Genomic DNA, 15555 nt, shown 5'->3' on the forward strand with positions numbered 1-15555 from the left:
AGAAGAGTGGAGGGTGTTTAAGTAGCAAAGAGGGCACCAACTCCATATTAACGTCCATTATTTTGTAATCAGATGTTCGTTCGTCGAGCATGTGTCCACATACTTCTGGTCATGTAGTGTAGTTTAATTAAATTAAAACTTACATAGTGTTTTTCTGCTAATAAGATGTATGCCATGACGCCACAACCTTAGATAAACTACAAAAATACAAAACCCTAATTGAAAAGCCATTGCCTCAATGTTTATTTTTTTTATTTTTCTAGGAAACCTTTATACTGTGTTAAACCAATGTCGATTGGTCAGGTCAGATCTGATATTTGTAGGCCATCATTGTCAATAAGAATGTGTTCTTAACTGACTTGCCTAGTCAAATAAAGGTTAAATAAATTTACAAATTTAAATAAGGCAACATTTGTGCAACAATAGTACAACTGAAAATGCCCAGGGGTAGTGAAATAGCTACTTTGCCCAAAGGCCCAGTGGCAATATGCTCACTCACTCTGAGATGCAATTGGGAACCAGCAATATCTTGATCTCAAAGCCACTAAGCAGACTGCAGCGAAACCTCATGCAACTTTTCCTGAAATGTACCGAATCAATCAATTAATCGAGCAATAGAGTGCTGAGTCATATCAAACACTTAACACTCTGTGACCACTGTCCGTAGCCCACCATAGATCTATCTAGGTTCTCTCAAACCCACTCGACCTGATATCCCACTCACCCTACAAACATAGGTTACAGTAGGACCTGCACAACGACTGCAAAGACCATGAGGATAGTGTAGTGCATTAGTGCCATACGTCTTGGAATACATGGCGAGTTTCTTGATCATGGCTCTCCATCATAAATGGTTGGTCTTCTGTGGTCCATGTTGAGAGCTTACGCTGCCTTCGTGGCATTCAGCTGCAGATCTACGGAATGTGCGTATACTGCCGCTTATGCTGAAGCGCAAAAATACTCTGCCCAACGGGCGCCGTCGCGTTTGCTGCCTGCGCGCGTCTCCAAGGATAAGAAGACGCTTGGATGCATCCAATCCGGATTTCGTTTTTATTTGAACTAAATACCGCTTTATATATTGTAACGTTAACGTTTCTTCACCCTTTTTTATGGTGTGTGTGGATTCTGCTTATATTGAACGTGCTATCGGTGTATGAAGTCCCTGTTGCGTTGCTGCTGCGGAAGACAAGAACAAGAGCCGAACTCACAGCCGTGGAATCGAGCGAATCAATTTAGAGAAGAGAAAATGAGAAATAGATAGAGAGGTTGGGGGACTGGCGACAGGAGAGGGATCGAAAGGAGAAGAAAACGTCGACCTCACGCCGCAGCAATTGAAACAGAAAGGTATGAGTCTATTGCACATAGCCTAATACTGGTAGAAACGTCTGAAAAGACAGTCGTAGTCAACCTATTTCTTATTTTGGTTTGTTTCTGCGGATATCAGGTGGCGACATTACTGTTTTATTAGCTAAAATAGCTAAGTATAAATGGATACATGGCATAAGTAGTAGGTTCCAATTAACGTTAGACATTTTGAAAATCAAAGCTGATGTATTGAAATGATCTTGTGTTGAAATGTATTCTTAAGATCATTTCAACCCTAAAAGCTGTTGAAATCATATTGTCACCATATGTAAGCCTATTTTGTAGTAATATACCTTCATAACGTTAAATACCATTATTCTTGTTGCAATTGTGTAGTTGTCATTATTCCACATTCAAAGAGACAGTCGATGCAAGCCATTTTGTAATGCAGCATGTGCCGAATTAGGCCTATTCTAAGAATTTCAATTGCGTTCCATAGAAGGTGCGCCGTAGCGCGAGGCCAGCTGCATTAATGAAATTATATGTTAATTTATATTCACTAGGGTTTATTGTGCTTTGACCATACATTGAGAATAGATGACACCTATTTGTCATATAAATTCCTTGGAAATGATCTAAGTCGACTTTTCATTCCAATGTTTAGACTCTCCATTTTATGCTGTAAAATGTCAGACCAATTAAGGAGAGAAAAAATCTCTCCTGCAATTGAAGTGTTTGAAGCACCATTTTGACCTACCTAATTTCCCCAATAGGCTAACACTCTGATTGCCACTATTTTGAATATAGCCTCCTTCTAACAGGAAGCCCACGTCCAACAACTCCGAATCAATTTGGTGTTGTCATAGTTACAGTAGGCCTAGACGTTAGCGCTGTTGCAGCTTTGTGTTAGTCTCAGACCAGCGGTAAATATCAGGCCTAATTTAGCGTGGTATTGGGTACTAGGGGGTAACTTGCCCCCCCCAAAGAACAATGTCTAATTGCTGACACAAAAAAGCAACGTTTGGGAAATAAATTGTATTTGGGTGAATGCCATGCTTAGGCGAATAAACTATAAAGGGTAATACATGGCTACAGTTGATTTTTTTTCATGAAATGTTGTTATTAGAAAACGGCCGTTTTTGTAAAGTACCGGTGGCCAGTTGCCCCGGTAGAAGATTATGGAATAGGGTTTGACAAAAGTGTGTTAAAATCCATTTAATCAGTTGTATTTAGAAATTCTTTAGTACGTAATACTTAAAAGCTACGTCTAGTTGTCTAAATGTAATTATTTAAATCAAATATGGGGCGAAAGGTGTTGCACATGCCACCATTAATAGCCGCACTATGAAGAGATTTGATGTGAAGTCCCTCTTTTTAACTCACCTGCACATACATTTTGTTGTTCCTTTTCCATACAATCCATGACATACAATTGAACTAAATATTATTTGAATAATGCAAGATTTGAAATCCCAGCAGTCTTTAAAATTACATTCAAGATCAAAAGGTTTTCAATCTTTGTTTTTAATTCATAAAAATAAATATTAATTGGGATGGAATATAACTAATAACATTAAATAACATTGGAATATAACATTTAATAACAACAACAAACAACTTACCTAATTAACTCAGTTTCACATTGATATGGCAACTCTCTTATGCTCTATTATTGCACGATTCTAATTTGTACAAAGGTCACAAATAAAGATATCTCCAGTAAAATTGAAGCACAACTCATGAGTCCACCTCCTGCACTGCTCACACCTAATCCAGTCCCCACCTGTGACTGAAAACAAGGGGTTGCTGTGCAAAATAGCTAAAAGGCTATAAAGTAACATTAACTGCAAAGCAATCAGTCACTAGTGGAAACATTTACAACTGCAATTAAGTTACGCTATCTTTTTATGTATTTTACCTTTGATGATTTGGTAAGTAAGGTTGCTAGCTAGCACTCCTAGCAGCTAATGCTAACTAGCTGGGTGGGGGGGGGCTTCCCCCAACACACTCATCCAGCATATTTATTTACAAAACAAAGGATCAACATGTTTCTCTCTAAACACGTGGATAATTCATCTTAAGGCTTTCCTCCTTGTATAATTAAAAAACAAATATAAATCTAACTTCATTGGAATATATCTACAACTCTTTCAAATTTTTCCAAAAATTTGATACATTTATCAGAAAATTGTTTTGTTGAAATATCTCCAAAAGTTGTGATGACACAGAGGATTTTTTGTTGTTGTCGTTGAGCAAGAGCAGTGGCAGCCAGGGAAAGAGTTGGGTGCCCTACAGGATCTCTCTTTATGCTCAGGTAGTCTTTAGCCCAGAGGATATTGAAAGCCACAACAAAGCCACAATTGGTAACACTTTACTTTGACTTTACTGGACTGCTGTGCTTTAGTACTGGTTATAAGCATATCAGCTATGAGCTTTTATAATGTCTTATAATAAGGCTTATAATAGACTTATGTTAGGCCTATGTCTCTATTATGTATCACCATTTCAACTTACTCAAAATGGCTACAGATCCAAAGAATAAACCATTGGTGGACAGTGATTACACACTAATCATGTGTCGGTGTAACATTTGGCCAGCAGGTTGCAGATCATTTGTTTCTTCACGACTGAGCGCTTTCTTCTCCCAGAACTGATTGTGTATAGTCGATCAATATCTACATGGGTGCAACTGCAACCAGCTCTTGACATGAGACAAATTCATTGCATCAGTGTAAAGACGATAGTGTATGGGGGGAAAAGAGTAAGAAGAGCCTATAGGAATAAAACCGGAGCCATGTTATATGAACATAATGTAATGTTCTGTATTTGCAACAGGAAATCAAATAAAAAGGCTACAGACTACTCACTCAACCTTGTCTTCCACTGGAGGTGGAATGTGTGGTATGGGATAACTTAAGAGTTCGCAGTGTGTTTTTTCCCCGGTGCTTTTTAGTGTAGCCCAAGATAGGCAAAAGCCACCTCCCTAACAGAAGTTCACTGTAGTTGAAGGGAGTAAAGGGCTAGGGGGTTCAGTAAAATAAGTCAATCAAATAATGAGGCACACATTCGTGTAAGTTCGCTGGTCTTATTGTGCTAGACACATTGAATTGAGAGAAAATGTTATGAGTTGACATGTCTAAGTAGACTATAGGTAGCCAACGTTCACCTACAATAAGAGAATGTGCACTATAGAATTGCGTTGTTGCAGATGCCTGCCTCCACAGTGCACAGCCTGTATGAGAGAGTCGTCTGAAAACAAGCGATACCGTACGTCCATGGACAACAATATGTGTTCTGTTTTGATGGCTTTGGAATGACTCTTAGTAAAGAGCAATCATTTCCCCATGCAGCCATGAGCTCATAAACTCGCTTTACAGTGGTGTGTCCCTCTGTTGTCTTGTAAGACCCAACATACACTTCTTATGTAATAAAAATGGACCTTTGCTGATCAAGATCGCCACAATAAAAGAGAACATTTTCACAATGATGGACAAGTCCAACACTGGTTGATTCAACGTTGTTTCCACGTAATTTCAATGAAATTACATTGAACCGACGTGGAATAGACGTTGAACTGACTTCAGTGGGCATAATCTCAGAGATATCATCCTGGAGTGTAGGCCCCACATTATTTCAATTGAAATGTAACCTTTATTTAACTAGGCAAATCAGTTAAGAACAAATTCTTATTTACAATGATGGCCACATAGATCGTGAAGGGACACCCAGGGCACATATTGAATATATTCCCCTCCCCCAATGCGACTGTCCATTGCAAAGACCGGTAAACTATCTAATGCACAGTGACACAACAATCATTTGCCTCAACACTGAAATTATAGTGGAGAATCATTGATTTGGTGTGTGGTGTGTGCAAGTGTTTGTGTGTGTGTGTGTGTGAGTGTGTGTGTGTGTGTGTGTGCACGTGTGAGGGCGGGTAAAGAACATTTCCACAGACCTATATTTAGGATATTCTCCATCATAAGCTTCTTAAAGGTCCAATGCAGCCATTTTTATTTCAATATTAAATCATTTCTGGGTAACAATTAAGTACTTAAAAAAAAAAAAAAAGTTTCTTAGCAAAGAGACATTTCTCAAGCTAAAATTTTGCCAGGACTGTCTGGGAGTGGTTTGAGTGGGGAGGGAAAAAGTGAAACTTTCCTGTTATTTGCAGAGATGTTTGGCACTGTCTTTCTTATCGGTCTATTAACTAATATACTGCATGGTGATGTCACCATGGAAGGCCAAAACTTTTCAAACAGCTCTTACACTAAACATGCATTATCACCATTTTCACAATTGTATAGTATTATTCCAACCTCATAGTGTGGAAATATATATAAAACATAGGAAATCAAGTTTTTGACTACACTGGGCTCTTTAATGGCTGCTTTTGGCAATATTTTAGCACCCATTGATGTGGATCTAATCTGCAGCCTATGCGCACATTAGGATTCATGAAGAGTATGTTTCCCTATGCTGTGATCGTGAGAGGCAGGGGTTGGCTTTAGTGTGCACTGTTCAATGTGGGCAACGTGTACGTTTCAGGGATCATCTCTGGATCAGGTACTTTGACATTGTGGTATGGGAAGTTTGTGTATTTTTCCTTTATTTATGTTTTAAGTTCGGTCTAAAGATATCATGGACTCACTTAGGCTACTCCATCATTTCAATAGGTAGGCCTAGTTCTACTACTAGAGCTGTAAACCACAAGCCAGATATTTCAGATTATTTTAGAACATTTGTAAAACATAACTTTTTAATGACCCCTTTGTCAGAGAAAGAAACATGCTATGCCTACTGAGCAAGTATGTGCTGTTGACGTGCAGGCACCCGACAGTGTAACATAGCCTACAGAACCATAAAAAGCTTTTGACTTACACTCAGTGGCCAGTTTCTTAGGTACACAAATCTAGTACCGGGGCAGACCGCCCTTTGCCTCCAGTAAAGCCTGAATTCTTTTGGGCATGGAAACGTTGCTCAATTGGTATAAAGGGACCTACCGTGTGCCAGGAAAACATTCCCCACGCCATTACAACACCGTCACCAGCCTGTACTCTGTACTTTCTACTCTGCCATCAGCATGACTCAACAGAAACTGGATTTCGTTGGACCAGGTGATGTTTTTCAACTCCTCAATTGTCCAGTGTTGGTGATCGCGTGCCCACTGGAGCCGCTTCTTCTCGTTTTTAGCTGGTAGGAGTGGAACACGGTGTGGCCGTCTGCTGAAAAAGCCCATCCGTGACAACGATCGACGAGTTGTGCGTTCTGAGATGCTGTTCTGCACACCACTGTTGTGCCGCAATGTTATTTTCCTGTTTGTGGGCCGCCTGTTAGCTTGCACGATTCTTGCCATTCTCCTTCAACCTCTCTCAACAACGAGGTGTTCCCCCCACAGGACGAACGCTGACTGGATGTTTTGTGTTTGTCACACCATTCACCATTTACCAGAGAGGTATGATACAAATGGATATACAAGAGTTTGAGCACAGGTAGCTTTAGTTTGAACAACAGGGCCTTGAACCACATGTAGTATTGTATTGAGGTTCTGATAAGGGTCTCCATATTTGTCGGTCTTAAAGGGACAGTACAGGGTAGTTTGTGGGAGGGAGGATGAATGGAAAGGAAAGGGAAAGGGGGATACCTAGTCAGTTGTCCAACTGAATGTATTCAACTGAAATGTGTCTTCCGCATGTTTGTATACACGCTAAGATAACTATGTTAGCTATTTTACTTAGAAGCAGAAATTGGCAGAAATTATCATGTAAAAATGATATGGTAAACTGGTACCCAGCAATAACCTATAAATGACTTGTTTGTGTCTTCATAAGACAATTATTTTCAAATGTGGTATGTGTACATCATGAGTAGCCTGATGGTAATCACACTAGAGGTGCAAGGGCTGAGCTGCTTAATGTAAAACACGTTCACTGTGAAATGGGTTACTGAAATGATACAGTCATAAGGCTAGGGGGTACACGTTTAACCCGGGTTCTTTCACCCCAATCAAACCCCGAAGGGCTATTGGAGGATGCAGACCACTCAGGAGGGATGCCGATAACTGAGTTACAGATGTAAGATCTTCATTGTTGTTGCTGAGAAATGCAAACATGGAATGTATTCAAGGCTTATAAAGGCTTCTAAAGTTTGTCATTTCAAACGTAAGAATTTCAGACGAGATTTGCTGATACCAAAAATGTATCAACCCCCTACAAAGAAAAATCCATCAATTATAATCCACACAATAATTCAAATTTCCTGTTGCTGCAGGATTATTTTCCTGCTGTAGCAAACTGGCTCAAATTAAGATCCAGCATCTGTACACCTGGTTGTGGAAGTACCCCTCAACATCACAAAACATACCCTCCAGTTCCTTGTGATCAATAGAACTGATTGTGACTTGATTAATATCCGTCTTGCAGATCATTAGGGCTAGGTCACCATACATTTGATGGCGGGAAACCTTTTGCTGTTTCCCCCATGTAGCAGTAGTTGTGTAACAGTGATTCTAAAAACAAGCTATACCTCATTAAATAGAATCGCAAACTGACAGTTCAACGCTTGCTTGTTATAGTCTTTTAGAGTGATGTTGGCATGTGTTCATGTTTTATTTTATTTTTTTTACACATATACCTTTTCTCCAGTCCAAATACATTACAGGGTGTATGATTATGCTCATAAATAACAAAGGTGTTTTTTTTTTCTCTCATCATCGAGTAATGAATCATACACTAAAGTTTATTTCATACTTTGCTCTAGGCCTGTGGTTTCTTTGAGTTGTGACACACCTGAGCTCTTGAGTTTTTTTAAAACATTTTTTTTATTTTGTGATCCACTTTTTGAGCAAACTCAGAGTATCAAGCCTTGACTAAAATGTTTCCCCTCGACCTATGAAGGATTACATTTACATGATTTATTTATATTGTCAATGGCACACAAGGTCCAACCGAAACTTGACTTCCACTTGTGGGGGTTTAACTGCCTTGCTCAAGAGCAGAATGATAGATTTTCCCCCTTGTCGGAGCTGGGATTCAAACTAGCAACCTGTCGGTTACTGGCCCAACGCTCTAACTGCTAGGCCACCTGCCGCCTTTAGTAAATAGCAGGTGACTCACCAGTAAGCTCTAGAGCCTAATTTAAGAAAACCAATGCTTTAGTGTAAACCTGAAAGCTGACATGCTTTCCAAACATGTTATATATTAACCATCAATCTTGCAATTGCGTTAAAAGTCCAACATGATTCTATGTTTCAGTGCCTACATATTTCACAATGCTTCTACAATTACAGAACTCATGCTTTGTGAGGTTGTCTGATCCCTCTCTCTCTCTCTCTCTCTCACTCTCTCTCTCGCTTACTCTCTCTCTCGCTCACTCTCTCTCTCGCTCTCTCTCTCTCTCTCGCTCTCTCTCTTCCTCCCCTATACAGTGAGGAGCGTCTACCATCCACAGAGATACGCCAATCAAGAGCAGATTCACCAAACATCTACTTTGTTGTTCTAATAATTGTCATGGGATCTACAAATACATAATTCCCTAAAAAGCTGTGCTGAAAATTAGACTGCATTTTATATTTACACTGACATTAACATAGTCAAGTGAGGAAATATAAATGATAAATCAAGAGAACATTTAACATCTAACAGTTATTCGCAGTTATTAGAAAGACTTGAAAGAGAAGAATAGAATGGATTGGTAAAATGAACAACAGGAGAACTACTTAATTGTCTTGTATCAGAGGGGACTTATCAACATATTAGGACTAGGGGTGGGTCATGAACCATTTGCCATGCGTGTTGTCATGGTGACCAGCCCCTCCACCCCTTCCCCCCTCCTCTGGTTGGTCCAGATTTTACTGTGGCTCCACCACCATGGACCTCAGGTAACAGAGGCCGCGCCCCCATGTCCAAACCCCTGTAGCTGCTCCAATCAGGCAAGCCGAGTCATCTGTACAAGGAAGAGTTTGGTGGAAGTCCCAGACAGTATTTCTGTGAACACAAGATACCTTAACCTACAAGAGAACACGATTGAGGTAAATATGCCTTTCTCTCATTACGTTTACCTACAATCCATACATGTACGCATATGAAAAGAGTATGCTTTACGGCCGAGCGGTTTCATATGGCTACAATGTACCAACATGTATTTATATCTCTTAACAGGTGATAAAGTCTGACACATTCAAGCACCTGCGGCATTTGGAAATCCTGCAGCTTTCCAAGAACCACATTAGACAAATCGAGGTGGGCGCGTTCAATGGCCTACCCAACCTCAACACCCTGGAACTCTTCGACAACCGCCTTACGCTGGTACCGTCGCAGGCCTTTGAGTACCTCAGCAAGCTGCGGGAGCTCTGGCTACGGAACAACCCCATCGAGACACTGCCGGCGTACGCTTTCCACCGCGTTCCCTCCCTGCGCCGTCTCGACCTGGGCGAACTACGGAAGTTGGACTACATCTCTGAGGCTGCCTTCGAGGGCCTGTTCAACTTGCGTTTCCTGAACCTGGGCATGTGCGGTCTGAAGGAAATACCCAACCTCACACCCTTGGTCCGACTGGAGGAGCTAGAGCTGTCTGGCAACCAGCTGGGGAATGTCCGGCCCGGCTCGTTCCAAGGCCTGGTGTCGCTGCGCAAACTGTGGCTCATGCACTCCAAGGTGACGGTCATTGAGCGCAATGCCTTCGACGACCTGAAGAACCTGGAGGAACTCAACCTATCCCACAACACCTTGCACTCGCTGCCCCACGATCTCTTCACCCCGCTGCACCAGTTGGAGCGGGTGCACCTCAACCACAACCCCTGGGTGTGCAACTGCGATGTCCTGTGGCTTAGCTGGTGGCTGAAGGAGACGGTGCCTAGTAACACCACATGCTGTGCCCGCTGCCACGCGCCCCCAGGCCTGAAGGGCCGGTACATTGGTGAGCTGGACCAGAGCCACTTCACATGCTACGCTCCTGTCATTGTAGAGCCACCCACTGACCTCAATGTCACAGAGGGCATGGCTGCCGAGCTGAAGTGTCGCACTGGCACGTCCATGACATCTGTCAACTGGCTCACCCCAAATGGCACCCTCATGACGCATGGGTCGTACCGCGTCAGGATCTCAGTCCTTCACGATGGAACCCTGAATTTCACCAATGTGACTGTGCAGGACACGGGCCAATACACCTGCATGGTGACCAACTCCGCCGGCAACACTACGGCAACCGCAGTGCTCAACGTATCTACCTCAGACTCCAGCAACCCTTTCAGCTACTTCACCACCGTCACTGTGGAAACCGTGGAAACTAACAATGGGGAAGATTCCGCTGCAAGGCAGTACATCAACGAAACCTACGTACCGCCAGATTACCTGGGTCCCACTGTTTCAGGAGGGGTTCTGGGTAAAGGCAGGGCTGGATTCACCATATCTCCATCTCGCTCATCTCTCTCCTCTCTGTCCCCGCGAGCCACCAGAGCCACTGAAAAGGCAGTCACAGTGTCGATAATGGAGGTCACGAACATCCCTGGCCTGGATGACGTGATGAAGACCACCAAGATCATCATTGGCTGCTTCGTGGCCATCACCTTCATGGCGGCCGTGATGCTGGTGGTCTTCTACAAGCTGAGGAAGCAGCACCAGCTGCACAAGCACCATGGCCCCACCCGGGCCATCGAGATCATCAACGTGGAGGATGAGATGGGTGCCGGGGCCGGGAGCGGCATCTCAGGGGGATCGACCATGCAATCCGGGTGCGGAGGAGACGGAACCTTGAGGATGCATCACCCGGAAATAGTCAACCTTCCCAACATCGGGCGATCAGAGCATCTTAACCATTACTACAAGGCCAATCATTTCAACAACAACGTGATGGGTCTGAGCATTGGGACAGGGGCAGGCATCAGTACTCTAAGCAACAAGAACAACCCGTCCCCACTGAACCAGCAAGGCCAGGATATCCCCATCTCCTGTACACAGGTTCCAATCTCCTCAGCCACTTTCCAGACCATGTCCGGAAATGGCGCCAACACCAACCCTCTTTCCGTTTCCCCACCTCTGCCGATGTCCCTCCCCATGTCCCCCATGGGATTACACGGATCGATCAAGGGTTTCATGGGCCAGAACCAGAATCCACAAATGGAGCCTCTTTTGTTCAAGGGAAACTCAAAGGAAAACGTTCAAGAGACTCAAATCTGAAAAAAAAGAGTGAGGAGAGAGAGAGTGCAAGGGAAAGACAGAGAGGGGATTGATGGCCTCTTTACGTGCCGAACGATTAAACACTACAGTGCATTGACATTACACCAGGAGAGGGGATAGACTGACACTGCAATACACAAACACATAGACTGGTCAGCGACAGTGTACTGAGCCAAGGATTACCACAATGGGATACTTGTGTTTGTAGTAACGATCACGGCAAGGGAGTTCAAAAACGAACATCGCTACAATGTAAATCTGTGCCAAAGCAAATGTTTCTTGCCGTTTCTACGAGTTGTATTCACATAGAAGACAACGCCTTTCCAAGTACTGTAGCTCAATCCCCCACGTTGTGTTTGGCCAGTAAGTCGAGACTTAAGTCACGCACAGCACTGACCACATTGACGTTTGGAGACATTGCAGGAAAAAAATGCTTGAGACATTGCTCTTTCACAGAAAATACTTGTGCAAGACACTCTCTCGCATGAACTCAATAGTCTCCCCTTGAGGCTGTAGGTAGGCAGAAATGGAAGGACAAAAGGTACATACAGTACAGTACAGTACAAACTACTGTGAAAGTCACACAGATACATAAATATATTTTCATTTGAATATGTTACATTGCAGACTCTAACGCAGAGATATTTTGGAGGATGTACGAGCTGTAGTAGTTTGTTTTGTGAGTGATCAGGGGCGGTGATTGTGAAGGTTGATTATACGATACATATGTTTTGAGTTTGGCTACTCCTCGAATACATAAGGGCTCAATTGCAACACTCATTGTGAATCTATGAATTTGGCTGCCATGAATACTGAAGAATGGCTGGAGAGTTCCCCCAGTTTTCTGTTTGGCGAAGTTTTTTCTCTCCCTGTGTTTCACTCGCTCAACCGTGACGATAACTGGACACTTCTGTTCTTGTTTGTTTTTGAGAATATATTCCATATGTTCCAGCAGGCTACTTGATTATTCAAATGAGAGCTCCAGATGCCAGCATATATGTGTACCATCAGCAAATTTAGGTGAAATAACAAAACACATCAACAGTGAGCTAATACCTTGCAAAGACTTGTATGGGAAATGTTGACAAAGTGTAACTCGATCAGTAGCAAGAGATGTGCTATAAGTGGTGAATTTGATATGAACTCCTTTCTCATGGTGACCATTTTGATGCCACATAACGCTGTCATAAGGGTGATTAAATGCCTGTCTTTGCAATGGCATTCAGTGGGTGGATTCGACCACATTCTTTGGTTTAGTGGAACAGAAATGTACGATAATAGTATTTGGTTGTATGACAATTGTACGAACCAACTTTTTACGGTGTACCTTTCATGTGTTCATACCATTTTAAAGCTTTGCGCATTTGAACTATGTCTTCAATGATTTTTGTTTAGTTTGATATAATGTGTACAGTTGTCTAGCCATGTATCATTCACATGAAATAAATAAATCATATATCGAGGTCTGGGCGGTCAATGGAAACCAACTGAAAACATGCAGTAGTTCTAAAACGTGATTAGTAGGCTATATATTTCAATCTAGGTTGAACCTATATGGGATACGATACACCCATTAGTCATCTTGGTAATCGTATTATGATGTCTGTTCTTTTAATATCTCAAGACCGGCTTTTAGTCATTCTTATGAGGGAGTTACATTGGCATTAAAAGGCTGCTTTAAAATGACACAGGATCCAGTTTGTCTCCTTAACCCCAAGAAAGTGATGTGAGTCATCACGGGAAACGGATATAAAAATGGTTGTTGCAAACTGAACACGCCAACTCCATTCACGGGAAAGACGACTTGAGATTTGACGTGTGGTGGTAACGCTACCCGCATAAGTATTTGTGTAATATGGAGGTGATCTTGCACCAACATGCTGCTCTGTGTAATTTGCAAACCACTCAACAATCGCTATTGCTGCACCCCTCTCTCCTCGCGGTGCTGCATACATTTTCAGTGCTTGAGTGGGTGGGGAAGGCTGGTTCTTCTGATCTCTCGTTGTTATGCTCCCGTAACGAGTGCATCGTTTTTTATTTTCTCTCCAGGAAATAATGATTCTGATAATGATCAAAAACAACCACGATAATAGTAACATTAATAATAATATGATCAATTCTGATAGAATTTGTGATGATATCTCTCACACATTTACACCTGGATTTAAGTGTGTAAAACATCAGCATTAAGATATGAAAGGAACATGCCGAACATACCGATAACGGGGCAGAATGACTTGTCGGTGCAATTTGTCAGCTCTCAATGTCGCTCAGTTTATGTGCTGCCTGTAGTCTTTCTGAGATGAGACAGGCAAAACGACCGACCAACCAAGGAACTATTAGGGAGTTGTAAAAGCAAGGTTTTCCCTGATGTTTTACACACATTTTCAGTAATTATGGCACTCCTCCTCAAAAGGAGTAAAGTAGGATGCTGATATAGTATTTTAGTCATGTGGCCCGGCAGAGAGTTCAACTGTTTCCCTACTGAGACGTTACTAGAATATAAATGAAGACTAAAAACTCCAGCATATGGCTGCACTGTTGATGACAGTTGATGTGCTACATTTTGGTAACTGTGCTGTCAGATTTCAAAGAGCATATTAAGTACCTCCTGAATATGCTAGTAGAACAAGAAAGTCCTTTCTTGGAATGATAATATTTGGCCGTGTTTGATGATCAATATCAATATTGTAGCATCACTGTTGTTACGGTTGTACCATTGGAGAAACAAATCTATTATTTAAGCCATATTACTATTAACGTTATTATGTTATTATTGTTATTATTATTAGAATTATCATAATTATCCGCCACCCTGTTATACCCTGAAGATAGTGGTGTAGTGAATTTGATGGCGGAATTACAAAACAGGAAGTATTATACAGTTACTACTAAGTCGTGCCCCGGGTTTCAACGTCAGAAGAGAACACATGAACTTTGACAACTATGTCTTCTTCACTCTACTTCACAGAAGAAGAAGATGATGGCCTCTTGCAACAGATGGAATACTGAGTGTGTCGTTTGTCCCACCTCTTGTTACAGCTGGATGCTACAGCCCAGATGCCATTTCATTTGGTGTTTGGAGCAAAAATTGGATAACTTACACAGAATGTGGATTACTATTACTTCAGCCACAAAATTGTGAGAAAATAATGGAATACTGTATTCTAAACCACAAACTGACCTTTTGGTACAATATTCCATTTGATAAACAGAACAAGAAACTGAACTAGGTTGTTGTTTGGAAAGCTTTTTAATGATGTGAAATACATGAAGTGAAGCTATAGAAAACATATAGATTTCCTTAAATGCAAAATAATAAAAGTGTCATTTTTGTGTTCATTTGTTGACATTTTTTTCCACGTGTTGGTTGTATCTAAAGTGTAATATTATTAATATGGTCATTATCAATGTACTGCCATCTGTAAAAATCCTAAACCCAGGGATACAAAATGGTGGAGTAGAAGGTTTGAAACACTACTATTTTTCTATAACTTTGGCCAAATCAACACATATGGTACTTACACTTCTATGATTGTCATACAATGACTGAGAGGTATTGTAAGTTGCTGTCAGTTTGGCTTAACTTTCTGCTAGCTGTAAATCATATTTCACATACAGAACTATTCAACACACATAGTTCCAATTCAGCTGTTGTTGTTGTTTTCCCATCTTGAGCACCGTGTACTACAGAAGTTTTAACATTTAAGCCGAGGTTACATGATGATACATTAAGTTATGGCGTGGATTTGATCAAACAAAAATGAAATGAATTCTGAACAATATAAATTATTCTGTGTGTTTTGTCATTTTTCTTTTTCATTTTTGAGAAGAGAAGGGAGTTAGCATTTCATTGACCACTAGCACGGTGCCCATATTAGGTCAGAGACACATCCATGGAAGTTGTGTCAGAGTTAGCAGGGGTTTATATCAGAAACACTTGGAGTTGATATCATTGTCGCTTGGAGTAAGTGTCCTAATATGGACACCGTAGACAGGTGTGAGTCACTGCTGTGGACTTGTCTGAATCTTACACTGCAGTACGGCTTAATGACATTGGGCTATGAAAGTACAC

The 15555-nt window shown here is 41.6% G+C and overlaps 1 protein-coding gene across 3 annotated transcripts; it reads left to right on the forward strand.

Moving 5' to 3' along the window:
- The first annotated feature begins 659 nt into the window (after positions 1 to 659).
- lrrc4bb (leucine rich repeat containing 4Bb) lies at positions 660 to 12943 on the forward strand. Of its 3 annotated transcripts, none has more exons than XM_021565242.3 (3): positions 660 to 1344; positions 8732 to 9334; positions 9465 to 12943. In XM_021565242.3, the coding sequence occupies exons 2-3, from the start codon at positions 9092 to 9094 to the stop codon at positions 11478 to 11480; spliced, it is 2259 nt and encodes a 752-aa protein (XP_021420917.1). In that variant the 5' UTR covers positions 660 to 1344; positions 8732 to 9091; the 3' UTR covers positions 11481 to 12943. The 3 variants fall into 3 exon arrangements, with proteins under 3 accessions (XP_021420917.1, XP_021420918.1, XP_021420919.1); XM_021565243.3 differs by lacking the exon at positions 660 to 1344 and adding an exon at positions 6243 to 6760; XM_021565244.3 differs by lacking the exon at positions 660 to 1344 and adding an exon at positions 6325 to 6422.
- The last annotated feature ends 2612 nt before the right edge of the window (positions 12944 to 15555 follow it).

The sequence above is a fragment of the Oncorhynchus mykiss genome, chromosome 16 (genome assembly GCF_057628025.1).
Source record: "Oncorhynchus mykiss isolate SJ-2025 chromosome 16, ASM5762802v1, whole genome shotgun sequence".
NCBI classification, from domain to species: domain Eukaryota; kingdom Metazoa; phylum Chordata; class Actinopteri; order Salmoniformes; family Salmonidae; genus Oncorhynchus; species Oncorhynchus mykiss.